This window comes from Sphaerulina musiva (genome assembly GCF_000320565.1).
Source record: "Sphaerulina musiva SO2202 unplaced genomic scaffold SEPMUscaffold_1, whole genome shotgun sequence".
Taxonomy (NCBI): Eukaryota; Fungi; Ascomycota; class Dothideomycetes; order Mycosphaerellales; family Mycosphaerellaceae; genus Sphaerulina; species Sphaerulina musiva.
This window is the reverse complement of record NW_016017383.1, coordinates 2,095,024-2,119,420: the sequence shown is the minus strand read 5'-3', so window position 1 is coordinate 2,119,420 and position 24,397 is coordinate 2,095,024. Positions and strand designations below refer to the sequence as shown.

The window sequence follows — 24,397 nt, the reverse complement described above, 5'->3', positions numbered from 1 at the left end:
ATATGTATACGCCAGCGCTTTACAACTTGGTAAAATGCTATTCACGCCCCAGTCCAGGAGTCTGCGCGTCGTCTCACAGTGTCCTCTCCGACGGTTCAACTGTTGGTAGAGTCGATCGTGCATCATGCTGATCACGTAGATTTGGACGTGACCTTCCCCAAGTCCTGTAAGCTCTCATCCGAGCTACCGTGAACAGAGTCGACTCTGTTGCCCATTTCGGCAATCTTAATCCTCTCCTTCAGAGCACAGATGCCGCGCTCTGCCAAGTCATTTCTGCAATACTTGCACATTCGCAGCGCGCACCAACTGCAGCTGAAGTGTTCGGCTTGGTCATCGATGTGGCATACGGCGCATTCAACAGGCGCGTGCCTATTTCTACTGAGCAGCAACTTGGCGTGGCCGCGGTAGCACTTGATCTGGGCCAGAGTAAGAGGTCGAGTGTATGCGAAGCCCGATGATTTGAAATTATGCCCCCTTCTGCGATCTTCGCCGTCCTGGGACACCGTTGTAGGTCGCAGATGTGGAAGCGGCGAGGCTGGTCTAGAGTCATGTGCGGCAATATTGCACCAAGAGTCATTCGTTGTATCGGTGCGAGTCGCTGCAACAGACTCTGCGCGACGACGAGCTGTACTCAGCCCATTGAGGAAGGATTGAGCTTGTTGCAGAGTCTGAGCCTCCTGTTTCTGCTGTCAGCGTGATGCCCCCTGCTATAACGATGGTCAGACGGGAACGGACCTTGAAGATCTCCAGACCACTACTCTTGCGCCTTGCCTTCGGCAGCTGAATGTCTTGGGTTGCATGCGGCACTGGGGGCGTATTTGCAGAGTCTCGCAAGCCGTACTTGTGCGGACTGTCCTCTGGCAGAGGCGAGGGAGCAGGAATGGTAGGTGAGATGTTTTCCAGCAACTCCTTTTCTGGGTCAGGCTGAGGCTCTTCGATGCAAGGGAAGTCCGTCGTGTGGTCGTTTGGTTCACTGTCAGGTGCACTAAAGTCTCGCACTGGCTCGGATGCACTCGGAGGCGAATTTGTACGGTTTTCCGTTATCATTATCGTGGTGGTAGAGGGCACCATTCTGGTGCCAGAAGGGCGTCCTGGATAGTGGTTGCCGTGCGGATCGGGTCTTTTGGAGAAATGATCCATTGTGACACCCACTAAGCCGTCATCTTCGAGGCCACTGTGGTCCTTCTTTGCGCCGTCTCGGTGTATCATGGACATGACGCTGGCAGTGACATCTCGCGGTAACGGGCTCCGGCTATCGATGCGCTTGAACAGGTTGGAAGAGCCTTTCCTGGACAGCAGCCTGGAGTCTCGCCGGACATGGACAACACTGCGCATTGACGCATCGTCGTCAGGAGACGGACTGCCGGAGTGGGCGTTGCCCATGACGAGACTGGCGATTGGCGTGGTCGGGGTTGGAGGCAATGGTTCTCGCCGGTCAGGCGCAGCAATCTGAAGTGTGGCAGACGTGTCGCTGGACGAGCGTGCGGAACATATTCTTTGCTTCAGAAGTGGGCTGGGAAGTACTGAGCGGCCATTGGTGGTACTCAAGGCGAGTGAGGTCGGGCGCTTTCGTGATGAACGTGGCAGCGGCTTCTGAGAATCTTCTAATTGTGGCGGACGCGGCAACGGCTTCTGAGAAGCGGCAGCGATGGCTGCCTGCACCTGCTTGCGCTTCGATGCATCTTGGCTGGCCGCTCCTGCACAGTTTGTCAGCCCAGTCGACGATGAGGTAGGCACATTCCGCTGATGATGGGCAGGTAGGTAGATGGACGGGACAGAGGGAGGCATGAACGAAAGCCAGTTGACACTCACTTCGTGACTCTGGAGCTGGGCGAACGACTTCGTTGATTCCGGGCCCGGTGTAGGCATTGGAATGGAGAGGCGCTCTCGGCCGGCCGTTCAGCATCATGGCGACAACGTCGAGATGGAGCCTGGAGGTGAGGGAGTGCGAGCGGTCGTGCGTTGCCTTATGATGAGCCACGGGCTGGCGAATGCGTCCTGGAAGCTTTACTAGGGCCACCGGTCATGTAATAGGTAGGTCCTGTAAGGTATGTAGGTAGCCATAAAGGACCTCAGAGCGTGGCAGCGCCCGAGTCCTGCGAGCGCCAGAGGAGACTGGCGCATCTCCAGAAGAATCGTCGCGCATTTCGCTAATTATAACCCCGACGCAGCGTGTGGGAACAGCCTACCTCCCCTCAGGCTCAAACAGCACAATCGACAGAGGACTGCGGCGATAGATCTACGCGGTGGAACTACGGCGAACCGCCACTCCGCGCGCTGTAGTGGGCCATCCACATGGCAGACTGATTTGATGCGCGAGCACCCCGATAAAGCCCCTGACAGCGTCCACTGCTGCCGACCGCCTGCCCGGCCCTGCCGTATCTCATACGTACCTATGAATCGCTGGGGAAGCTTTCGGAGTGCCAGCCGCGATAGAACTAAGGCGGCGGCATTGAGCATCCTGGGACATTACTTGCCAACCTTAATCAGCACGTGAACAGGATGCGAGATGATCAGCTGAGATGGGCTGGGCCGGGCTGGGCTGGCGATGCAGGAAGGAGGTGGAGGTACAGGTCAGGTCAGGTCAGGTCAGGTAGCTATAAAACGTGGGAGAGGAAGGAGCGATGTTGGGTTGGCTCGCGGGTTGGAATTGGATTATTGAATCGCGGTCCGGCACGCATGATCCTGGTGCGATATGCCGTGAATTGGGATCGCCGTCCGGCATTGCATTTCGATTTTTTTCCACAAGAGGAATTTCAGGAAAGGCACATGCGTCCAGTGGTGGTGCTTCAGGATGCAACCACCGACAGCGACGCGAGAAGAGACGAGACGAGACGAGACAAGACGAGACAAGACGAAATGCAGTCGGCTGTTCCGCGCGCCTGGGATCGCTCTTGCATCACTGTGACACTCTCGACATTGGAAGTTGCGACGGGGAGGTCGGTCCACTCAAAGTCTTAAAACCACATGGCCCGCTAAACCTTATTGAGCCCCGGGTGACGACATCTCCCGTCGCCGTCGTCCTCTGGGGCTCCTGTCTGGGTGTTCTGGCGCTCTCTGGCACACTGGCACACAGCTGCCACTCATTCATGTTATTTTACAGTCATTCATTCATCATTTCACATGCTCTGGACATGCAGCGGTGCCAAGAGTCTGATATGAGGTGAAAGCAAGGACGGTATGCCGTTGATGCGTATCCCCTACACGCAGCCGCTGCCTCTGCCCACCATTGCACCCGCCGCTGCCTCTACCATTGCCGGCGCCACGAGAGCATTGCGGAACTTCTTGGCCCAGCGCGGACATGGCGGCGACAAGACGGTCATCCTGTCGGGTGCGGGCATATCGGTGGCCTCAGGACTGGCAGATTATAGGGGCTCGCAGGGAACATACACCCTGAACAAAACGTAAGGGCTGTGTCCAATCATGATGAGCTCAGGGCGCTGCTGTGCCCCCCGCCACATCACATCACCTGTTCTTCCAGGACAGCATTATGAAATGAGACTTACACTGCATTGTGCGAATAGGTACCGGCCAGTATGTACCAGCCCCATTTGGACTTTGCACCCTCGCATGCGCCTTGTCCACTCTGCTCATCTGCTGAAGACCACGCTGCCACCACACGCCACGAGCTGATGTCGCATAGATCTACTTTCACGAGTTTGCCGCTAGCCATGAGGCACGAAAACGATATTGGGCGAGATCGTTCCTAGGCTGGACGACTTTACATAGGAGTCAGCCCAACCAGGCTCACTATGCTGTTGGCGCTCTGGCCGATCTAGGTTACATTTCAAAAGTAATCACGCAGAACGTGGACAGTTTCCATCCCAAGGCGCATCCGAAACTGCCCACATTGGAGCTCCATGGATATCTCCGGAGCTGCGTCTGCCTCACTTGCAGGTCCGAATATCCCCGAGATGCTTTCCAGCACGATCTCGCCAGAATGAATCCCAAATGGGCGCAATTCTTGCAAGAAATGCTCGACAGTGGTGCTCTGACGACAGAGGATCCCACACGACGTCGAAAGTTGGGATTGAAGACCAACCCGGATGGCGATGTCGATGTGCCCGGAGTAGAGTATAGCACCTTCCGATATCCACCGTGTCCCAAATGCCTGGCAGACACACCCAAGGACAAGATCATCAAAACTGATGACGACGGCGCATGGGCCGCAGGATCGAATGCGGGGATCCTCAAGCCTGCAGTCATCATGTTTGGGGAATCCATCCCTAATGCTGTGAAAGTGGCTGCCGAAGAAGCCGTGGACGAGGCCAGCAGCGTTCTCGTGCTGGGATCATCGCTCGCGACGTACTCGGCATGGAGACTCATCAAGCGGGCAAAGGAGCACGGCAAGCGCATCGCAGCCATCAATATGGGAGGCATCAGAGGAGAGGAGGCATTCTTCCAGCATTTGCCGGCGGAAGGTGACGGTATCGATGGCGTGCGCAGCGCACTGCCATTGGAGCAGGCGCTCCCTGCTCTTGTTGAAACACTGCAAGAAGCTACTAGCTCCAGCAAAACGTTTCAGTCTTTTCAGCCTGCTCCGTGGGCTGATGTATGAAAATTCGGTCTGAATTTATTATACAACACTTCCTTGTCGATGTTCACATTGTTTTTCGTGTTGCTCGCGAGATTGAGCGATTGCGGCGCCTGATAGAAGCAAATGCATAGGAGGTACCTGCAAATAGACTGCAGCAGGGCAGAACCAAGTGTGTATGCTTCAAGCTACATGTGTGAAGAAAGGCGGTGAAAATGCGGATTTCAGGCTACATATACTACCTACACTGCTGACAGGCAAACGCAACAGCATCGGAAATGTTAGACTTTTGTCATACACCTCAAGATACCTGTTTTTTCGCTACGCCTCACTCCTCGAGAGAGATGTACGCTTACCTAGTAGGTATCCGCAGTGCGAGGATGATGAGCAGCAGCGGAATTGTCCTTTGTGTATATACTACTCCATAAGGTACACATACATGTAAGGTACTATAGCAATAAGGTAGGGAGGTATGTTCTGGTGAAGGCCTTGTGTTACTATTGAACAGGCATGACTTGCTTTCGGTACATATAAGATATTTGCGACCTCATCCCTAGATACATTACCTACTGTACCTTAGACGCTTAGAGGACTCAGATACATGTACTTTCAGGTATGATTCAAACTTGGAAAATTTGCTGCTACTGCTCGCTGAAGTCGTCGAAATGAACTTGGCGGGAAGCGGTGCAATCATTAGTCCGCTCCGCTACATGTACCTATTCCTATAACAAATCGCCGTTCGCTGAAGCGTGCACTGCCATCCAATTCTATCCTGATACCGTATTCATAACCGCATAGTCCAGGCCGTAGTTACATCAGCCACCTTCAGCGGTGGTCCCATGGCGAGAAACTTCGACCCGTAAACACTACAGAGAGCAAAAATCAGCCCCAATCTGATAACTATATCAGATCAAGATTGTTTCTATTGTCCACATTACGCTGCCATTGCTGCTTCCGCTTCACTCATCCTCGCTCCACCCCCTGCACTGACATTCGCCATAAAGTCTCGATATCGAAAGACTTCTCCCCGGGGCTTTCCCGCGTGCATGCCTTTGGCGCCAAAGGCTCTTCGGCCCGCAAACTCGCGCAGCACGCCGTCGACTTCGCGCTCGCTCATTCGCACCATGTCATCGCCGGGCTGGCTGGCAGTATGGAGTAGTGCGTCGCGTAGGACAGCGACGTCGATTTGGCCACTGTCGTCGACGTCAAAGGCTTCGAATGCCGCTTGGAGTTCGTCTGGCTCTGAGAGGTCGCTCAAAGGCCCGGACAGGACGTCCAGATATCGTGCTAGATTCAGTTGTGCTGCGCCGGTGGGAGGGAAGAAGTCGGTCAGTGCTGCCGGATTGTTGTCGAGACCGAGCTGGGCTAGCATGTCTGCAACGGCTGCAGAGTTGACCGTTCCGGTATTGTTACTGTCGAGCACTTCGAATGACTCTCGCATACTGTGAAGTAGTGGTTGGGGTAAATGATTGTAAGTGCCGCCTCTTACATCGTTGAGCCTTGGTGTAGCCGACTTCGCTTGCGACGTGAATGTGGGTGGCTTGATGGTCGCTGTCGTGGAAGATGTGATGTTGCGCTGCATGGCTGGCCGTAGGTTATCTCGACTGAGTGCCTGCACAGGAGTCGGAGAGAATGGTGAGTCGTCAGCCACACTGTGACCGCCCGACAAGTCCCTGGCGCCATCAAAGGGAGACGGTGACGCAACTGTGGGCGTATCCACGTCTTGCAGTGCCACGGGGCTCTTGAGACTGCCATTGCTCCACTTGCGCGACGGCGTCGATACAATGCTCAGGCTGCTGGTGGGACGTGCAAAAGGGCTTGTCGGCCGGTCGGCAGCATGGCTGTGATTGATCTGGCTCGGCCGCCGCGTGAACGGATTGGACTTCTCTGGCGACAGCGAGCTAGTCTTGACGTGGGAGAAGGATGATGAAGACGCTTTGGTGGGCGACGAAGCTGGAGTTCCTGTGCGGATGGCCGTTCCTGGCGACTGGCTGTTCTGCCTGCGGAACGGCGACTGCCTGCCGGAGGGGGATTCAAAGGGCGAGAGCTGGGCAGAGAGTCTGTTGGGATTCGATGAGGCCATTTCTGGGGTCGGGGGTTTGGAGTCGGGAGTGTGCAGTGTGGTGTGTAGACAGCGTAGCATAAGCTACGTACGGGTGGTACGGAGGTAGTGCGTAAACAGAACAACAAGTGCGCATCCCCGGCAACGGCGATAGAGTTTAAAGTTTACAGATTGACGCCGGCGGGCCGGGCTAGGTGGGGCAGACCAATGGCCTGTGCACTGTGCCCTGTGGTTCCCTCCCTCGGTCTGTGTACCTGAGTCCTGTGGTGGCCTTCGTTAGGTATTAATTCGTACAGATAGATACATTACCTTTATATTTGCGCGCAGGGAGGTAGCTACAACCTACCTACCTGGTACATGCATGTATTGAACCTCGCTCCTTCTCCTCCTGCCACGGCGCACTCGTTGGTGAGACGCGGGCACGCGTTAACGACAGGACGCGATGCGTGGCTGCTAGAAGCTCCTAGGCACTGCTGTAGTACCTTTTGAGGATTGCGACAGCACCTGACCGAAGACCCAACGATCAGAAGCCGCAGGACCTGAGGCACCAAGATGGCAGCGGCTCTGCCTGTGCGATCCAACACCAACAGCACCGGCAGCTACTCGTCGCGCAAGCTGAACTCGTTCCCGTCCAGCACCACCGCCAATTCGACCGTCAAGCACCAACACAGTCGCTCGAATGCCTCGTACCAGAGCACCAGCACCGGCCACTACTCCACTCACTCGGCCTCGCTGCAGTCTACCGCGCAACAACAGCACCATCTCCGCCCTCCCCAGAAGCGTGCTCCACGCAATGCAGCAAAGCCGGTCAAGTCGCAGTACCCCTCGGATAGCAGCGAGAAACATGTCGAGTACATCCTGGTTGCTTCCTTCGACATCGATCGAGGGAGTATCATGGAGCAGCAATATCCCGCACCGGTAGGAGGTGATGAGCACATGCTGGCGGAGTTGATGTTGCCCGATCAGGTGGACAAGCGCTCGCAAGACTGGACCACCTTTTTCCTTCACAAAGACGCTGGCCAGGACGAAGAAGAGCGGGAGAGAAGGCGCAGGCATCGCAGACGGCGACGAGGTGGCACCGGCTCCGATGACGAGCAAGCAGAAGCAGGTGCCGAGGACGACGACAATGCAGACGAGGAGTATGGGGATGACCTGGACAACGACGACGATAATTCTGACGACGTCACCCTCGACGGACCTCCATTAGTATACGTGCTAAACTTGGTCAACACCAAGCTCGATCCGTCCGTGCCTCGCGGCGCCATAGTCAAGGCCATGGCCATTTGTACTCGGCACTCTTTCTTGCATATATATAAGCCTCTCCTGTTGCTGGCACTCGAGCAGTACTTTGCTCGTCCTCAGGCCGAGACGCTGGCTTCCTTATACGAAGCCGTCAATGATATGGACTTGTCTTTGCTGCCCCGACTGAACTTCTTGGAGAAATACATATTACAGGCCTCAGACGCCAAGGACATGTTTCTAGAAAAGTTCGAGGCCATGATCGCGCAGCGAATGGCTGCCAGTAAGGACCCCGATGCAACGTTATCACCACCGGAGCCGTCGAGCACGCACCAGCTCCAATCGAGAACTCGTTACGGGCTACCACGAGACACCCATGAGTTCGAAAGCGTGGTCCACTATGCCAACGTGCCAGTGCCAGTCAAGATCCCAACCGCAGTCAGCCCAGAGACAGTGGGTGACTTCAGCTTGATTAAATTGATCACCACATTCAGCACTCCACATGCTGTGCAGGTCGTCCCTTTTAACCCGACTCATCCTCATCTCACCACGTCTGGCCCTACCACTCATCCCATTATCGTGCTCCTCAATGCCCTTCTGACACAGAAGCGTGTCATCTTCTTGGGAGATAAGCTGCCCAGCTCGGACGTAGCAGAAGCTGTTCTTGCCGCTTGTGCTTTAGCTTCTGGTGGTCTTCTCCGCGGCTTCACGCGACACGCTTTCCCTTATACTGACTTGACCAAAATCGAGGACTTACTGAGAGTGCCAGGTTTCATTGCTGGCGTGACTAACCCCATGTTCACACACCATGCTGAATGGTGGGACTTGATGTGTGATCTTGGCACAGGACGTATGAAGATATCGAACCGCATTGAGCAGGCACCATTGACGGAAGGCGTGGCATTCTTCCATCAAAACACCCACCAACCAGGAACGATTGCTTCGAGCGGAAGTGGAGGAGGTATTGCATCTTTCATGACCGCTAGTGCAAGCTTGTCCGCAGGTTTGGGCGGTAATGCTGCTCCCAGCCAGAACTTGAATAGCGATGCCACTGGAGACGGAGCTTTTATTCAAAGTGTGCTTGTTGCTATCAGCGAGAGACACGGCGAGCATGCTATCCGTGCCAAATTTAGGAAGTGGATTGTAAAATTCACGAGGTTGGCTTCGAGCTTTGAGGAGACTGTGTATGGCGCCAGTGCTCTCCACATACACAATCCCGAGAACGCAAAGGCGATATTGATGGGATCAGACGGTTCGCCAATTAGTCCAAATGACGGAAAATCAGACCGAGCTTCCCCAGGAATCACCGGCCATGGCTACGTGTGGCCAACAGCTTTGAGCAAAACCAACGAGCTGGCAGCCAACTCGACACGAATCGAAGGTTGGCGCAATACGCGCAGCTACTATAATTTTGTGCAAGATCTTGCAGCACTCTACGTGCATCGTCCGATTAAGCACCTTGACCTGCAGCACTTGCACGATCAGCTGGCCAAGCTGCGACTTGGCCATGAACAGAGCGCGCAGATATACCTGGCCATATGTGCTGCGGCTCGGAGTGAGCAGGAGATCAGTCAACTACTATCAGTGGTCGTCAATGGTGTCTGGGAGAATAAGGTGACAGCGACTGGCAGTGGGCAAAACTCGGGGCTGCTTTACATTGGCATGGGGCTTTTTCATCCCAGGCTTGACGTGAGAGAGGAAGTGGCCGAGCTGTTGGGCAGGATACGAGAGCACGAGGCCGGACGACACTTCTGGCATGCGCTGGGAAGATTTATTAGGATTGGTTGGGATAGAGTCATGACTCTAAGGGTGGAGCGACTCACTGCTGACGATGGATAGGCGATGTGGGCTTTATGATACCCGTGCAGGGCAATGATCTTGGAACGATATGAGCGAAATGATCTATGAAGAGCACGTAGGTATATACGGAGATACTGGGTCCAGGTTCGAGAGGACCACTCCTCTGATTGGCATCATCAGCCATCGTGTGAAAATGGAGCACAAAAGTACAATATAAGTGCGCTCGCGGGCACGGGCAGTTTTTCTTGTCAGCATCGTACCTCCTATCAATTCCGCCGAGCACGTCCAACACCATGCCCGAACTCAGAACCTCTCCATCTATCACACACACGGTAATGTCGAGAACCGGAAGAGCGATTGGGGACACTGGCTCGTCTCTTGTCTTCAGGGAAAGATGGTCAAGCGTGTGGCAGGTCAGTAGTAGCCCAGACGACTGTGATGTGATGTTGATTCAGTTCAGTAGTTCCAAGAAAGCTGCGGAGACACGGAGGTGTATCGGCGGGGATCGGACAGGGTCGGAGTCTCGGGGGGAGAAGTACAGACGGAGACGGGAGGTGTAAAGTCGAGCTAGCATTTAAAAACTCGAAGCTGATGACTATTTGACTGCTGTGTGCACTTCCATCACCTTGTCGGAGTACAGTACAGCCCTACATTCCCCCATTCGACGCCGCTGCGTCTTTTTGTACCATTAGTTCCTTCTTGTCAAATCCGTTTGGTAGCGCTCGTTCCTCTCTTGTCCCTCCCCATCCATCTCCCCTCCTCTCTTCTCCTCTGCTTCTGCTGATCGCTCGTGTGCCACGCTGCAAGCAAGCTGCAGATCGGGAGAAGCATGGCTGTCAATGATGCCTCAATAAACGGTATGTCGTCTTCCCCAATGGCACGGCATCTACAGCACCCTCCAGTGCGAGCAATTGCCTGCTCATCACCATGGACGAAAGCATCACTTACTGACCGTAACAGGATCGCAGCAGGACTCGACAAAGCCCAGCGACGCCGACGCCCACACTCCCGCGACCTCCGAAACCAACGGTGCATTGACTAATGGCAATGGCAATGGCAATGGCAATGGGGAGCATGCCTCCTCCTCCGCCAAGGCTGATGGAGATGGAGAGGCAGCGCCCGCTGAAAACGTCTTCCAGCTCACGATCAAGCTGCCGCACGCTCCGGGCGAGACGCAGGTCATGGTCTCGAGTCAAGAGCAGGTGCAGGACATTAGACAATCGATCGTTGATACGCCGCATACTTTCCAGTACTCTTGCTTCCACCTCGAGCATCAAGGGAAGCGCATCAATGACTTTGTGGAGCTGCACGAGGTGGAGGGAATCAGTGCAGATCCAGTTTGCAAACTGGTGGAGGATCCGTACACGGAGGCTCAGGCTCGTATGCACATCGTGAGAGTGCGCGAGCTCATTGGAGCCGCGGGCGATCGTACCGATCTGGTCACGGGCATCGATGCGGGAATCAGCCTGTGCGATAGCATCGAGCTGCCGGCAGACAAGACTGAGCAGGATTCTAGCAACCCCATTACCGGCTACGATCTGAACTCGCCTGGCTCTGTTGCAACGCTGCTTCAGCGAACTCGCAGACCCGCGCCCAAGACGGTGAAGAGCGTCTCTCTCTCCGCCTGGAATCCGCCTCCCTACCATTTGCGCAACCGCGGACACCTGCTCTACCTCCAGGTCGTCACGAACGAGGGGGAGCAGCACTACATTACCGCACACGTCTCCGGCTTCTACTTAAACAGGTCGACCAACAACAAGTTCGATCCCGCGCCTCGAACCACCCCGAAGAGCGCCTCCGCGCACTCTCTGATCAGCCTACTGTCTCAACTTTCGCCTTCCTTTGACAACAACTTCAGGCTGCTGCAGGAATACAACGGAGAGCGAGACCCATTGGCGTCGTATGCTCTCAGCAATAGCATTCCTGCTGCGCCATGGCTTGTTTCTGCCACTTCAGTGCATCAACACCAGGCAGACCTTACTCGGACGCAAGAGGCCTTTTTGCTTGGTGGTGCAGAGAACGCTGAGACACTTCGTGACTGGAACGAGGAGTTTCAATCGACTCGCGAGCTACCAAAGGAGACAGTGCAGGATCGTGTCTTCCGCGAACGGCTGACGAGCAAACTCTTCGCAGATTACAACGAGGCTGCAGTGCGCGGTGCGTGTCTAGTCGCGCGTGGTGAAATCCAGCCACTCAATCCCACAGAAGCCAAAGATGCGCAGATTTATGTTTACAATAACGTTTTCTACAGTTTCGGCGCAGATGGCGTAGGTACATTTGCCAGCGACGGTGGCGATGAGGCTGCTAGGGTCGCGACTGGTAAGGACGTCCAAGGGGTGAAGGCTGTGAATCAACTGGACATCAATGGACTGTTCACGCCCGGGACTGTGGTGGTGGATTACCTTGGCAAGCGTGTTGTGGGCCAGAGTATCGTGCCTGGTATTTTCAAACAGAGAGAACCAGGAGAGCACCAGATTGACTATGGCGGAGTTGAGGGCAAGGACATCATTGCAACTCACGAGGGATTTGCACGGCCTTTCAGCGATTTGAGCAAGGCCATGCGAGTCAAGAAACACGCTGTATGGGACAAAGAGTTGAAGAGGCACGACCTCGAGGCCAGCGTCGAGACCAAGGGACTGTTAGGCACCGACGGCAGGAAATACGTTCTGGACCTCTACCGAGTTACACCTCTTGATATTTCTTGGCTCGAGCGCCATCGCGGTGATGACCAGACCGACGAAAAGCGCTATCCGCACCGCATGACTGTGATGCGGCCCGAACTCGTCGAATCTTACAGGATCAAGCAGATGAGAGCCTTCATCGGAAAAGAGCTCGAGAAGAAGCGTGCCGAGAAAGAGCAAGCCGCAGCAGGCGCATCCGATGACCAGTCTAAAGGGCTGACCAACGGTGATGCGGAGGGAGACGCTGCTGGTGGGAGCGTAGAGATGAACAAGCAGGAAACTGTTGACATGTCTGCCTTCACGTTCTCGCTCAACCCCGATGTGTTCAGTGGACAGCAGCCACAGACCGAGGAGGAGAAGAATGAGTGGGCACAGGACGAAAAACTCGTCCGTGCGGTTTGCGAGCACCTGACGGCGGATGTGCTACCGCGACTTGTGCACGACCTGCAGGAGGGAGATGTGGGCTTTCCAATGGACGGCCACAGCTTGGTGCGCGAGATGCATCGACGGGGTGTCAACATCAGATATCTCGGTGACGTTGCACGTTTGGCGTCCGAGAAATCCGACAAGAGATTGGCGGCATTGCAACAGCTCACACACCAAGAAATGGTCAGCCGTGCGTTCAAGCATATCGCGAACAAGTATCTGCGTGATTTGACGCCGTGCTTTGCACAGAGCTGCATTGCACACCTGTTAAATTGTCTCGTCGGAACAAAGCTCAACTCCCAGCCTCAGCCTGAAGTTGACCGGGAGCTCAAGGCACTCTACCCCGAAGTCTCGTTCGGGTATGAGCAAGAGACACCCGAGGGCCTCGATCAAGAGATTAGACGCCAAATCTCATTACGCTATCGCTATGACATCGAGGGCGATCTTGTGCAGAGTGGCAAAGAGCTGCAACTTGTGCGCGAAATATCCAAGAAGCTCGGACTCCAGCTGGAGGCCAAGGCATACGTCTTTACGCAAGATGCTGCTGCCGCACAGCCCAAACTGCAGGAGAAGGCTTCCGCAGATTCACTTGCAGAGCCTCATGCCAATGGTACTTCGAGCAGCAAGAAGAACAAGAAGAAGAAGCATCAAACAGAGACTCCTCAAGCCCGCGCTCAGGTCACAGCACCAGTCAGCCCGGCCGTTACATTCCACCCTGAAAATGTGATGAACATTGTCCCTCTGGTGAAGGAAGCATCCCCCAAGAGCATTTTGGCCGAGGAGGCGCTCGATGCAGGTCGCATGAGTTTACAACAAGACCAAAAGGAGCTCGGACAAGAGCTGCTTCTCGAGAGCTTGAGCCTTCATGAGCAGATATACGGAATATTGCATCCCGAAGTCGCTCGTGTCTACTATGCTCTCTCAACTCTGTATTATGGACTTGAAGAGAAGCAAGCAGCTGCCGAACTGGCTAAAAAGGCAGTCATTGTGTCAGAAAGGACGCTTGGCATCGACGACGCAGAGACCATCCTGGCCTACCTCAATCTCAGCTTGTTTGAGCACGCGATTGGCAATACGAAGGATGCTCTTGCCTATGTCCGCCACGCACTGAACCTCTGGAAAATCGTCTACGGCATTCGTCATCCCGACTCCATCACCACGATCAACAACGCGGCGGTGATGCTGCAATCGTTGAAGTCTTTCCACGAGTCCCGGCTGTGGTTCGAGGCGTCACTCGATATCTGTGAGGAGGTCTCAGGCAAGCAGTCTATCAACACTGCTACCCTTCAGTTCCAGCTTGCACAGGCCCTGGCTTTAGATCAGGACTCCAAGTCTGCAGTGACCAAGATGCGGGAGAGCTATAGCATCTTCAAGACCACTCTGGGGCCTGACAATCAAAATACAAAGGAGGCTGAGAACTGGCTCGAGACGTTGACACACAATGCCGTCAGTCAAGCAAAGCAGGCCAACCTGATGCAGAACCGTAAAATTCTGCTACGAAATGGCCGCGCGCCGAGAGTGCAGCTGAGCGGCACGAGGCAAGTGCCTCCCGCTGGTCAAGCCACCCCAGAGGCGCTGCAAGCACCAGCAACCCCGAGCCAGGGTGGCCCAGATCAACGTAGCGTTGAAGAGCTGCTCAAGTGGATCAATGGAGACAGCAACAAACAGACGACACCAAAGAAGAACACGACGAATCCGAAACGACGACAACAGAGAGCGTAAAGTGATGGTGGATGCTCCATGCGTTTTAGCATCTGTCATATCCAGCAAGCTTTTGGGCGAAAGAACTGCATTAGCGTTGCGCGTCTGAGCCGAAAATGGCGGTTTATGATCTGGCTGTCAGACAGAATTCAGACGAACCTCAGTTCTGTCTGCACACCTTGTGGTTTTGCATGCTTAGGGTTGTTCTTTCAACGCGCTACCATCGCCACTCACCGCTGTATAGGTAGCGATCTGTACAAACATAGGGTTGTAAAAAGTATGTACATATAACCAGCATGCGTCATTTGATATCTCCTTGTCTATTGGGACCACTCTGTACCGCCCTAGGGTACTTCCTAGTGATAGGAGGTATACGTACATGTATACGGCTTACGCGGGAGAAGTGAAGTATGTACTTGGTACCTTAGGAGGTACATGTAGTGAAGCCGCATGACGACCTCGGGACGCAGTTAAATGAATTGAGTTCAGCGGATCCACCTCCGTCGGCCCGCCTCCCGTCCCACATGAACGCGTCGGTGCATGACCTCGATTATGTCGTCAAAGCACACCCGGTCCAACCCCAACCACCACCATTGAACCCTCATCCACCTCCACTGCATCTGCTCTACAACAACTGAGTGCTTCCCCAGACACCGTGTCTCTTCCCCCGGAGACAGCACGGCGGAACTTTCAATGTCGAGCAGAGCCGGAGCCGCACGACTTCAGCCCTTCCATCGCCATGGAACCACCACACCACGTCGCACGAACAGCGCGCTGGCGACGCTGAGGCCGGCTGTTCTGACCGCCGCACGCCTGTGTCTGATGCCGCTCGCGAGCGCCGCGCCTCTTTCCCTCCATCTGTTCGGCGGTAACGCCATCTCCACATACCAGCAGCATGACGACGACGACATGCCCAAGGACGCGCGAGACCCCACGCTGTGGATCTATCTCTCCGTGGCCGTCTTGTTGGTGCTGCTCGGCGGCGTGTTTGCGGGTCTGACGATTGCCTTGATGGGCCAAGACGAGACGTATCTGCAGGTCATTGCAACGAGTGGAGAGGGCAGTGAGAAGAAGCACGCCGCCAAGGTGCTCAAGCTGTTGAACAAGGGCAAGCATTGGGTCTTGGTAACTTTGTTACTCAGCAATGTAATCACCAACGAGACCCTACCCATTGTTCTGGACCGCAGTTTGGGCGGAGGATGGCCGGCGGTTGTGAGTAGTACTGTGCTTATTGGTGGGTAGAACTGGCTGTTACAGCTGGGAGAACAAGTACATTGAGACAATACTGACGCTTGTGTAGTCATTTTTGGCGAGGTTGCTCCCCAATCCGTGTGTGTTCGTTATGGCCTTTCCATTGGAGCTTTTATGGCGCCTGCCGTGCTCGCTCTCATGTGGATTATGTCTCCCATTGCTTGGCCCACTGCGAAACTGCTCGACTACCTGCTGGGTGAAGAGCACGGTACCATGTACAAAAAGGCAGGCCTCAAGACTCTGGTCACCCTGCACAAGACACTCGGCGGTGGTGCTGGCGAGCAATTGATGGAAGATGAGGTGACCATCATCAACAGTGTGCTGGACCTGAAGGATAAGCCTGTGGGAGACATTATGACTCCCATGGAAGATGTCTTCACGATGAGTGTGGACACGGTCCTCGACGAGCGAATGATGGACATTATCCTCAGTCAAGGCTATTCTCGCATACCGATTTACACGCCTGATAACTCGAGGAATTTTATCGGCATGCTTCTGGTCAAAATCTTGATCACGTACGATCCTGAAGACTGCAAGCGGGTGCGCGACTTCGCACTAGCAACACTACCAGAGACTGCGCCACATACTTCATGTCTTGACATCATTAATTTCTTTCAGGAAGGCAAGAGCCATATGGTGCTTGTGTCCGACTTTCCAGGTCAAGACAAGGGTGCTACGGGTGTGGTCACCTTGGAAGACGTGATCGAGGAGCTCATTGGAGAAGAGATCATCGACGAGTCCGATGTTTTTGTGGACGTGCACAAGGCTATCCGCCGAATGGCTCCCGCTCCGAAAACTCGCTTCCGTGGCCGCATAGCAGAGCAAGATGATGTGGTGGAGGACGATGAAGATGGTAAAGAGTTCGACGAGACTCGCCCTCTGCTAGGAAAGAAGGATAGCGATCGACCCCGGAACCCCAGCCTCACGAACGGTCAGACTACGTTCATGATGCGTAGGAAGAGCAGTACGGCGTCCGACGGCAAGCTGGCCCGCGACAAACCACGACCTGTGGCGGTACGCAGCAATCCGTCTGATCTGAAAGAACATCTGAAGCACCTCGGACCTAGTAACGCAGCGAGCCATCCAAAGTCCACAAAATTCACCAACATAGCGATCAAGCCTGGCGTCACCACGATACCGGAGAACAAGCCGGTTATGACTGGCGTCGTTCACGAAGAGCCTCACAAACTTGATCCTAGTCATCCTCACGTCGATGATGCCGTGGAGGCGTTGAAATCTGGCCGGCCACGGGGTGCCTCTGGAGGGGCCGCAGCTGTGTATGGTACAATGAGTGCTCCTCCACAGCGTCGGCTGAGCTCCCCTGAGACTCGGTTGAGTGTCCAGGAGGCGAACAGGCTGGCACAGGAGAACGCTTCGCCTGTGCCTGTTTTCCAAGACACGCCTACAAGTGCCGTTGGCCGAGATGCGCAGCAACAGGCTGAAATTGGGGATAGTCGTGAAGCACATGAAGAGAGCCAACAAACGTCACTTCCTGAACTAGAGCCACTTATCCTGCCTGGGAAAATGGTCGTTGGCGCACAACAAAAAGAAGAAGAGGATGACCATGTTGGCGAACTCAGTAGTACTGCCAACGGCCCTGCCCGAGGTAAAAAGCGGCTACAAGCTCGTTCGGGGTCCATCACGGAGTCGACCATTGAGATAGGCGGTATGAAGAAGACTGTGTTGGAGACAACTTCCTCTAGCGAAGATGGTTCGGGCTCGCAGGACGGCAACGTCTCACCTCTCACGTCAAGACAAGGCGGTGAGCAACAAATGGCAGGCGATGATGGCGCCGCAGACAGTGCAAATGATGTTGCCGCGCAAGATCACGCTAATGGGACCTCGAATGGCGACAAGAAGAAGCGGAAGAAGCGTGGCAAGAAGAAGAAGGGCACAAGCTCTCCTGTACGCGATTGATCGCTGTGGGTGGCACCGCAGACGCTTGTGAGAGCCGAGGCCTTTGTCACGTACTTGGACTGCATTTTCCAGAAGAGGTAATGGTAACAAAAAGAAAACAGCTCAGCGCAAGAGGGTGTTTGACTGCAAGCTGGCTTCATAATAATCGGGAAAGATCACCAGCATCAAAGTATTGGGTAAATGTACAAGGACTGTATTTGGTACGATGCACAGCATAAGGGTCTTGAACAGCACTTATCGCATTGTATATATGTAGCACTATGTGAAGCAACAGTCAGGTACCTATGGACACAAAAAGTCTGACGTGGTTTTGGTATTTGTTGTCATGGTACAAAAAGCGACACACACACACTCTCTCTCTCTCTCTCTCTCCTCTACGAACAATATCTTCCTTTCTTTTTTTATATTATTAAAAAAAAAAAAGAAAGAAAAAAAAAAAAGACTACGCCGCACAATAGACCGTACCGAGATAGGTACCAGAAAAATTGGGATCTTCTTGACATGCGGTACCGGACGTGGCCTTGATTTGTCTGGGTGTTTGGAATGGTCCCGAGCTGGCGGGTTCGGCGGAACAGCTGTTGAAAGGGTTAGTAAATTTGACTACCTTGACTACTACTATGTTCTTTTTTTTTTCTTCTTATTTTTTGGGGGGTTTCTGCTTTTGGTTTGGTTTGATGGTTTGGTGGGGTTGAAAGGAAAAAAAAAGAAAAGAATTATGTGATTCTTCACATACCAATATGTGTGCCAGCGTCTGCTCTCGCAGTAACCGGTGCCTGATGTTCCGCTGTCGCACCACCTCCAGTCGTCTCCAGGTAGCTGGGCGGTAACGGTTGACGCTGCAAGTAGCAGAGCGATGGCGTACAGGGACATGATTTTCGCCATGATTATGATGATGATGATGAATACCTAGATAGGCTGATTGCTTTGGTGGGTTTCTGTTTGTTTGTTTGTTTGTTTGGTTTGAGAGAGAGAGGGCTGCTGCTGCTGCTGCTGCTGCTGCTGCTGCTGGATACAAGGAATATGTGTTATTATTTTTTTTTTCTTGGGCCTACCAGAGAGAGAGAGAGGAGAAGAAGAAGAAGAAGAGGGAGAGGGCATTTGCTCCTATACCTTCTCTAGAGACCTGATACAGTTTGTTGAAACCATGTGACACAGGTGGCATGTTGGATATCAGGTAACATGGGTGAAATGTTGGTTACATGGGGAAGGTCCTACCCCCATTTTTTCCTTCTGGATATGTTATACCTTTGATACCAAGTTAATACTGATTTATTGATTGGTGCTGTTTATCACTACCTTACTCAATTGGGCGATATTGTGGTATGTGGTTCAAACATAGTCCTACGAAGCAAGCGGGCTTAGAGCCGATACGGGGGTGCACTAGGCAACATGAAACACGGATACGAATGATTGATTCCCGAAATATCGCTGGTTGTTGTAAAAAAAACCAGCAAACCACAACGGAAACCCGTATAGACTCTGGTACCGCACTGTTAGCGTAAGAGGAAATGCCGATTCAGTGGTGACAATTGGCCAAGATTCTTGTATCGATGTTTGGTAATGTAATCTTGGAGCCGGCCGCTACGAATATCACAGCCTGGACTAGGGGAACGTCGTAATTCCCGTCTTCATGTAAGTCGTTGAAATTGACGCCGTGCCTACGTTGCTGCCGTTTTGGTCGCTGCAGGGAAGTGAAAAGGCTGTCGTTGCCGTCCACACAGGACTACAGGTAACATCCTGCTGGTTCACGTCCCTACCAAAAGACTATTAAGGAAGAAATCCGGATTCCGGGGGGGGCTCGGACACGATTCTGCCACGAGTGTTCAGCAGAGGGCGGAGTGTAGGTACCAGACGAATTCCGAAGACGATTTTACGTTATTGTAGTGCCGTCGGGATACCTTAGAAAAAAGCAGCAGCAAAGACTAGGCGTAGTACTACGTCGTCGAGTGATGCACATATTTGAACTATACCAATACTATACTATCGCCTAATTGAGCAGTAATAAACAGCACCAATCAATGAATCAGTATTGACTTCCAAGGTGTTAAAGGTATAACATATCTAGAAGGAAAAGATGGGGGGAGGTAAGGTAGTAGGTACCACCGTACCTATGTATACCTCTAGGCGGTAGGCTCTATATTAGCCTATTAGGTACAGTACTAAGAAGAATACCTTGCCCATGTAACCAGTACGAAGGATTGCACCAATCAAACCGTGCGATTTCGACACGAATTCTCTGGCCACCTACAAGGTATACCACTAAGCCAGATTGATTGGCCTCTACTCCCCCCTGCACCTGACCTACGCTGCGCTTCGCAAGGTTTGGAGATCGTTCCATACCAATTAAACTCATATTGCCTGATAAAATGCTAGGTGCCAATGTTACATGGTTAAAGCCTAGATTTCAATATGTACAGCCCAGATAGAGCATGTTCGAGGGCATGCTAGGTACCTATGTTACATGGTTCCAACATGTACAGTCCAGATAGAGCATGTTCGAGGGTCGGCGCCTTGTCAGTGAGGCAGCTGATCTCAAAATGTATGTTGCAGTAAGGCAGCTGATCTCAAATTGTATATTGCAGTGGTGCACAAGATCATATCGTCACGCTGCCAACGACGTAGACTCTCGTAATACAGGTACTCCAGATCTTGTAGGGTAGAACCTCTTATAATGTCTATGCACGCTATAGAAAGGTATAGGAATACCTCCAAGAAGTTGAAGACGCACCCAATTCGGCTAGCACCAGATATAAGCTTATAAGCACGGTGCTTATATCCACAGTCCACGCGAGTGATAACAGCATATAAAAAGCTGAATATCCCTAAGGGGTGCTCTGTGATGGGTTCTATCGATGCTTCAACAACCTACAATAAGCGGGACCGGAAGTTATATCTCGGATTGTTCTACCTCAAACCTTCCCTATCCTATTATAATCTGCTGGTACCTGTATGCGGTGATTGTGCTCTGAATGCTCTCCACCGTGGACATGAAGGTCGATGCGGTATCCCACCGTGGATTATAAGGTAGTCCCTAGCGCAGCTCGGCAGTACCTCGTCTCGTGCGTACCAGGTACGTACAGGAAGTCTTAACGAGACTACCTCTACTTACCCTGTGCGAATGCTTCACATGCGAACACATCGGATAGACAAAGAAGTTTCACCACAGGCATCATGGGCTTGTTCAAGAATCTATTCAAGGAGGTATGGTATCGATGGTCTTCTCCGCCATGCGCGTGCGATGGCATGCGTTGCATATCTTACTATTACAGATCGCAGTTGGACGGCGCTGACAACAGGGCAGGCTGGCGTCAAGGACGTCGTGACTCTCTTCCATAACCCCAAACTTCCAACATCGACGCGCGTTCACACATTGCTCAAGCAGCTCAATGCTGCCAGCGTAGCACATGCTACAGAGGACCAAGCCAGTGATCACAGCAAGCAGAGCAAGCAGGAGCGAACCGATTTCGAGCTCGGTACGTGACGAGGCCGATATAGGGTGGTACTGATGGGAGTCAGTAAGAGCTTGAGCAAGATCCGGGAACATACCACACGAATAGAGAGCAGTTGCTGATAATGGCATGTAGAGGTGCAGGAGGGTCCACCAACGGCCGATCAATTGAGCAGCATCCTGGACTACATAGGTCCATCGCATGCGGGCAGCGTGATCAAGGACGCCACAGGCACCAGTGATGCACTGCGGAAGTTCAAGAAGAGCGAAGACTCGTTCCTGCGCCCAGTGATCGTGGATTGGAACAGTGGCAAAGCTGGTGCGTACATTTGGCGAGCGCGTGTTTGACTCAGTTTTCATGGCATCGTACTGACATGACACAGTTGCGGGAGAGAATGAGAGTGAGATTTTGAAGCTCATAAAGCAGACCCCAGAAAGCAAGTGAAGTGCGTATAGTCGGTCGGAATTACATTGCGGGTACGGATTGGAGACGCATTTGGGACTGGGTATCAGGCCCCCCTATTCAAGACCAGAGAATGAGCTCTACTCCGAATGAATTGAAATGAGCAGAGGACAGTCCTGTAGCAGCGCTGTATGGTGATGCCATTCGCACACAAGGACATGGTGCTGGGCAATGGTTTCGAGGAGATGCTGATGCCGATGCTGATATCGTATGTCACCGGCCGCTGAGGATGGCAACTGTTCCAGACGTGCAGACCGAGTGCGCGTCCAATGTCGTTCATGTAAGCTCGCCTTCATTTCCTGCCTCTTTCTGCAGCATAGCGCGTACCCGCTGATAATGCACACGCACACAAACGGGCGCGTTCGTTGTAGTCACCGCTCCAGCATTTCAAAAGCCTGAAGATGCGGCACCCGCAGCGCCTGAAGTGATCCATGATCTGTTCTTGTTCAGGTGCTAGGTGGTCGTGCCGCGCCAGTTGCCACGCCAATTGACGGCTCCGACTCCGCGGGTGAAGTGAAGCAGGCTGAAGAGTGGGCGTCGCCTTCCCCAAGCTGTCCGGCGCACTTGCCATTGCGCAAACAATTCGCAACACCCCACCCACATTTCTCTCTCTCACACACACACACCACAATCACCACCCTCCCACTCTCACCCACTCACCCACATCCATCCTTCAACAGGCCCAGGTGTGCTCACGACCAGAACCTTCGCTCCCTTTCACTCTGATCCGCCCTCAGCGCAACCACGCTCGCTGCCAGTTACCATCGCCCTGAGCTTGACACGCTGGTCGGCACTGGCCAGTCGCAATCATGGCCGACGAACACCGCCCAGTCATCGCCTCCAGCAACCGTTTCGACGACATCCTACCCTACTCCGCGCTTCTGTTCGAAGAGGCTTCCAAGCGATGGGGTGCGATCATGCCCTGGCAGTTTCCTCAGAATGCAACCCAGGATAGCGAAGAGGCTTTCCTTCGCGAACAGTTTCCTGCAATCGAGATTCAAGTGCAGGGTTTCAGGTTCCTCAAGCAGGTTTGGCTGTGCATCGCACTGAATAACTCCCAAAATCGTGTTCCGCACGTCCAGAAAGAGTGGTTCGAGCAGAAGGGCCCAGATTACCTCAACGATCCCACCTTCAGTGTTCACCTGTTGAATCCAGCAGCGCGCGCACACACCTTTTTCGAGGCTTCAGAGATCGAGCTGTACGGCAGCGAATTTCTCGACGTGGTTGTTGCAGCCATCCAGCACGACCTCCGTAATTCACAGCAGTACAATGCCTCATCTGCTTCGCCATCGCTCCCTGCTGCTTCAGTCGCGACGAACACAGCAGGTGTTCTCGAATTGGACCAGGCCTCACAGCCGCAAGTCGCGCAGCCCGACGACAGGTCACGGTTGCATTCGCGGAAGGAGACCACCCCAACCTCCACAATCCCGACCAAAGTACTTAAGCCGACAGCCACAGTCTTTAGCTCGAGCAATATGAACACACCCGTGCAGTCAACGGCGACCCTCGAGTCCGCCTCGCATCGTCGCAGCTACAGTGGTCAGACCCAGCCAACGCCTTCGCGTGTGCTTTCCCACAACGCTCGTGGCCCTGCGGGCACGCACAATTATTCTCGGAATCCTACAGACTCCGAACCACCGCAGGCTACTCATTATTCCAGATTCGCATCCAGTAAAACACATCAGCAGTCTCGACAACACACGCAAATGCCCCCAGTCAGCATGATGCCACAATTTGCGACCCGTGGTCCATCCACGTTTCAATCCCTTGCCCCTGGCAATCTTCCCCAGCCACAGTCAGACTTCAACCATACGCAGGCACCTCCGGGTTTTCAGTCACATCATTCTCATCGCATGCAGATGAATGATCATAATGCGTTCGCACCAAATCGATCTCCATACGGGTATGGACCGCCGCAGGTTAGTGAGCGTACTCTAAATACAGCCAAGTTTGTCAACCAGGCAGGTCATGGAAGCTATGACCCAGAATCAGAGCGATCGCAAACCAAGCGACGTGAGAGCAATGCATCGTATGGAGGCAAGGGTGGCACATTTCCCCTCAGTAGAGGCCGCGGTCGAGGTGGCCGAGGACGCAATAGCGTGGGTCAATCCAGCATTGACGAAGCTCATCACTTTTGGAGGCGACATCCATCAGGCACTTCGAATGAGATTGTCGCTTTTAGCAAGCAATTTGACGATCGCCATTTCAGCGCCAATAACCGACATACCCAAATGTACGGCTCTTCAAGGTCGTCGAAGCATGACGAGAACACAACGCCATATTCCCACCATCCAGAGCACTTTCCACACGGACCTACACAGATCCTGCACGATCCTCGTCGTACCTCTCAGGCTCTAGCAGGGTCTGGAAACATGCAGCGACTCACCAGCATGCCGTCGTTGAATCCTGCCGGACAATACACAGTCGCTCCCAGTCATGCTGACAACCGCGATCCATCAGCTTTCAGCACGGCCAGCGGACAGTCTGGAATACCACTTCCCGAATTCGGCTGCACTAAGACATCGATTGGGCCGAAGTGCTTGTACGCAAAGAAGTTGATAGCTTTCGGTATCGGTGAAAGTGCTTCACACGCTGATATCGTTGCTTGCTTTTCCCAGTTCGGACCAGTTGGCGAGGTCCATGGACCATTTGTAACGCAGAGTCTCAAAGGCGTCTACTCTCGCACATACATTACTTTCATTACAGCAGATGGCGCTCGAAATTGTATCGAGCAGCCGTCGTTGCTGTTCCGCGAGCAACCGATCTCTGTTTCAGTTGCCCGGGAATTTTGGGACCCTGCCCATAAAGATTTTCAACCTCGCTCAGCCTGGGGGATATCACCTGGCGATCTGAAGAATACCGTGCCTTCCTCGAT

At 53.5% G+C, this 24,397-nt stretch overlaps 8 protein-coding genes across 8 annotated transcripts; 5 read left to right on the top strand and 3 right to left on the bottom strand.

Moving 5' to 3' along the window:
• Positions 1–131: 131 nt before the first annotated feature.
• On the bottom strand, positions 132–1,047 carry SEPMUDRAFT_35048 (uncharacterized protein; the record flags this gene model as incomplete). Its single annotated transcript, XM_016908591.1, has 2 exons — positions 132–494; positions 736–1,047. 2 exons carry the CDS (start codon positions 1,045–1,047, stop codon positions 132–134), a joined length of 675 nt encoding a protein of 224 aa, XP_016765038.1.
• Positions 1,048–2,808: 1,761 nt separating this feature from the next.
• SEPMUDRAFT_146044 (DHS-like NAD/FAD-binding domain-containing protein) lies at positions 2,809–4,802 on the top strand. The gene is made up of 2 exons (XM_016903419.1): positions 2,809–3,402; positions 3,644–4,802. The coding sequence occupies exons 1-2, from the start codon at positions 3,181–3,183 to the stop codon at positions 4,556–4,558; spliced, it is 1,137 nt and encodes a 378-aa protein (XP_016765037.1). The 5' UTR covers positions 2,809–3,180; the 3' UTR covers positions 4,559–4,802.
• A 444-nt stretch (positions 4,803–5,246) lies between these two features.
• On the bottom strand, positions 5,247–6,622 carry SEPMUDRAFT_146043 (uncharacterized protein). The gene has a single exon (XM_016903418.1). The coding sequence runs from the start codon at positions 6,615–6,617 to the stop codon at positions 5,469–5,471; it is 1,149 nt and encodes a 382-aa protein (XP_016765036.1). The 5' UTR covers positions 6,618–6,622; the 3' UTR covers positions 5,247–5,468.
• A 256-nt stretch (positions 6,623–6,878) lies between these two features.
• SEPMUDRAFT_146042 (spindle pole body interacting protein) lies at positions 6,879–9,869 on the top strand. Its single transcript, XM_016903417.1, has one exon. The coding sequence runs from the start codon at positions 7,149–7,151 to the stop codon at positions 9,672–9,674; it is 2,526 nt and encodes an 841-aa protein (XP_016765035.1). The 5' UTR covers positions 6,879–7,148; the 3' UTR covers positions 9,675–9,869.
• Positions 9,870–10,317: 448 nt separating this feature from the next.
• Positions 10,318–14,739, top strand: SEPMUDRAFT_146041 (uncharacterized protein). Its single transcript, XM_016903416.1, has 2 exons — positions 10,318–10,492; positions 10,596–14,739. Exons 1-2 carry the CDS (start codon positions 10,465–10,467, stop codon positions 14,462–14,464), a joined length of 3,897 nt encoding a protein of 1,298 aa, XP_016765034.1. The 5' UTR covers positions 10,318–10,464; the 3' UTR covers positions 14,465–14,739.
• A 316-nt stretch (positions 14,740–15,055) lies between these two features.
• On the top strand, positions 15,056–17,980 carry SEPMUDRAFT_56754 (DUF21-domain-containing protein). Its single transcript, XM_016909411.1, has 2 exons — positions 15,056–15,677; positions 15,744–17,980. The coding sequence occupies exons 1-2, from the start codon at positions 15,137–15,139 to the stop codon at positions 17,609–17,611; spliced, it is 2,409 nt and encodes an 802-aa protein (XP_016765033.1). The 5' UTR covers positions 15,056–15,136; the 3' UTR covers positions 17,612–17,980.
• A 73-nt stretch (positions 17,981–18,053) lies between these two features.
• SEPMUDRAFT_129761 (uncharacterized protein) lies at positions 18,054–18,623 on the bottom strand (the record flags this gene model as incomplete). Its single annotated transcript, XM_016902306.1, has 2 exons — positions 18,345–18,623; positions 18,054–18,186 (listed from the first exon to the last, which is right to left on the bottom strand). The coding sequence occupies exons 1-2, from the start codon at positions 18,491–18,493 to the stop codon at positions 18,054–18,056; spliced, it is 282 nt and encodes a 93-aa protein (XP_016765032.1). The 5' UTR covers positions 18,494–18,623.
• A 2,066-nt stretch (positions 18,624–20,689) lies between these two features.
• Positions 20,690–21,918, top strand: SEPMUDRAFT_146039 (uncharacterized protein). Its single transcript, XM_016903415.1, has 4 exons — positions 20,690–20,812; positions 20,913–21,084; positions 21,196–21,378; positions 21,443–21,918. Exons 1-4 carry the CDS (start codon positions 20,783–20,785, stop codon positions 21,502–21,504), a joined length of 447 nt encoding a protein of 148 aa, XP_016765031.1. The 5' UTR covers positions 20,690–20,782; the 3' UTR covers positions 21,505–21,918.
• Positions 21,919–24,397: the final 2,479 nt, after the last annotated feature.

Coding starts and splice junctions, on each gene's coding strand:
- SEPMUDRAFT_146044 (XM_016903419.1), top strand. CDS start 3,181: ATGCCGTTGATGCGTATCCCCTACACGCAGCCGCTGCCTCTGCCCACC. Junction 3,403..3,643: donor GAACATACACCCTGAACAAA/ACGTAAGGGCTG, acceptor GATGTCGCATAG/ATCTACTTTCACGAGTTTGC.
- SEPMUDRAFT_146043 (XM_016903418.1), bottom strand. CDS start 6,617: ATGGCCTCATCGAATCCCAACAGACTCTCTGCCCAGCTCTCGCCCTTT.
- SEPMUDRAFT_146042 (XM_016903417.1), top strand. CDS start 7,149: ATGGCAGCGGCTCTGCCTGTGCGATCCAACACCAACAGCACCGGCAGC.
- SEPMUDRAFT_146041 (XM_016903416.1), top strand. CDS start 10,465: ATGGCTGTCAATGATGCCTCAATAAACG. Junction 10,493..10,595: donor CAATGATGCCTCAATAAACG/GTATGTCGTCTT, acceptor TGACCGTAACAG/GATCGCAGCAGGACTCGACA.
- SEPMUDRAFT_56754 (XM_016909411.1), top strand. CDS start 15,137: ATGTCGAGCAGAGCCGGAGCCGCACGACTTCAGCCCTTCCATCGCCAT. Junction 15,678..15,743: donor GAGTAGTACTGTGCTTATTG/GTGGGTAGAACT, acceptor ACGCTTGTGTAG/TCATTTTTGGCGAGGTTGCT.
- SEPMUDRAFT_146039 (XM_016903415.1), top strand. CDS start 20,783: ATGGGCTTGTTCAAGAATCTATTCAAGGAG. Junction 20,813..20,912: donor TCAAGAATCTATTCAAGGAG/GTATGGTATCGA, acceptor ACAACAGGGCAG/GCTGGCGTCAAGGACGTCGT. Junction 21,085..21,195: donor GCGAACCGATTTCGAGCTCG/GTACGTGACGAG, acceptor AATGGCATGTAG/AGGTGCAGGAGGGTCCACCA.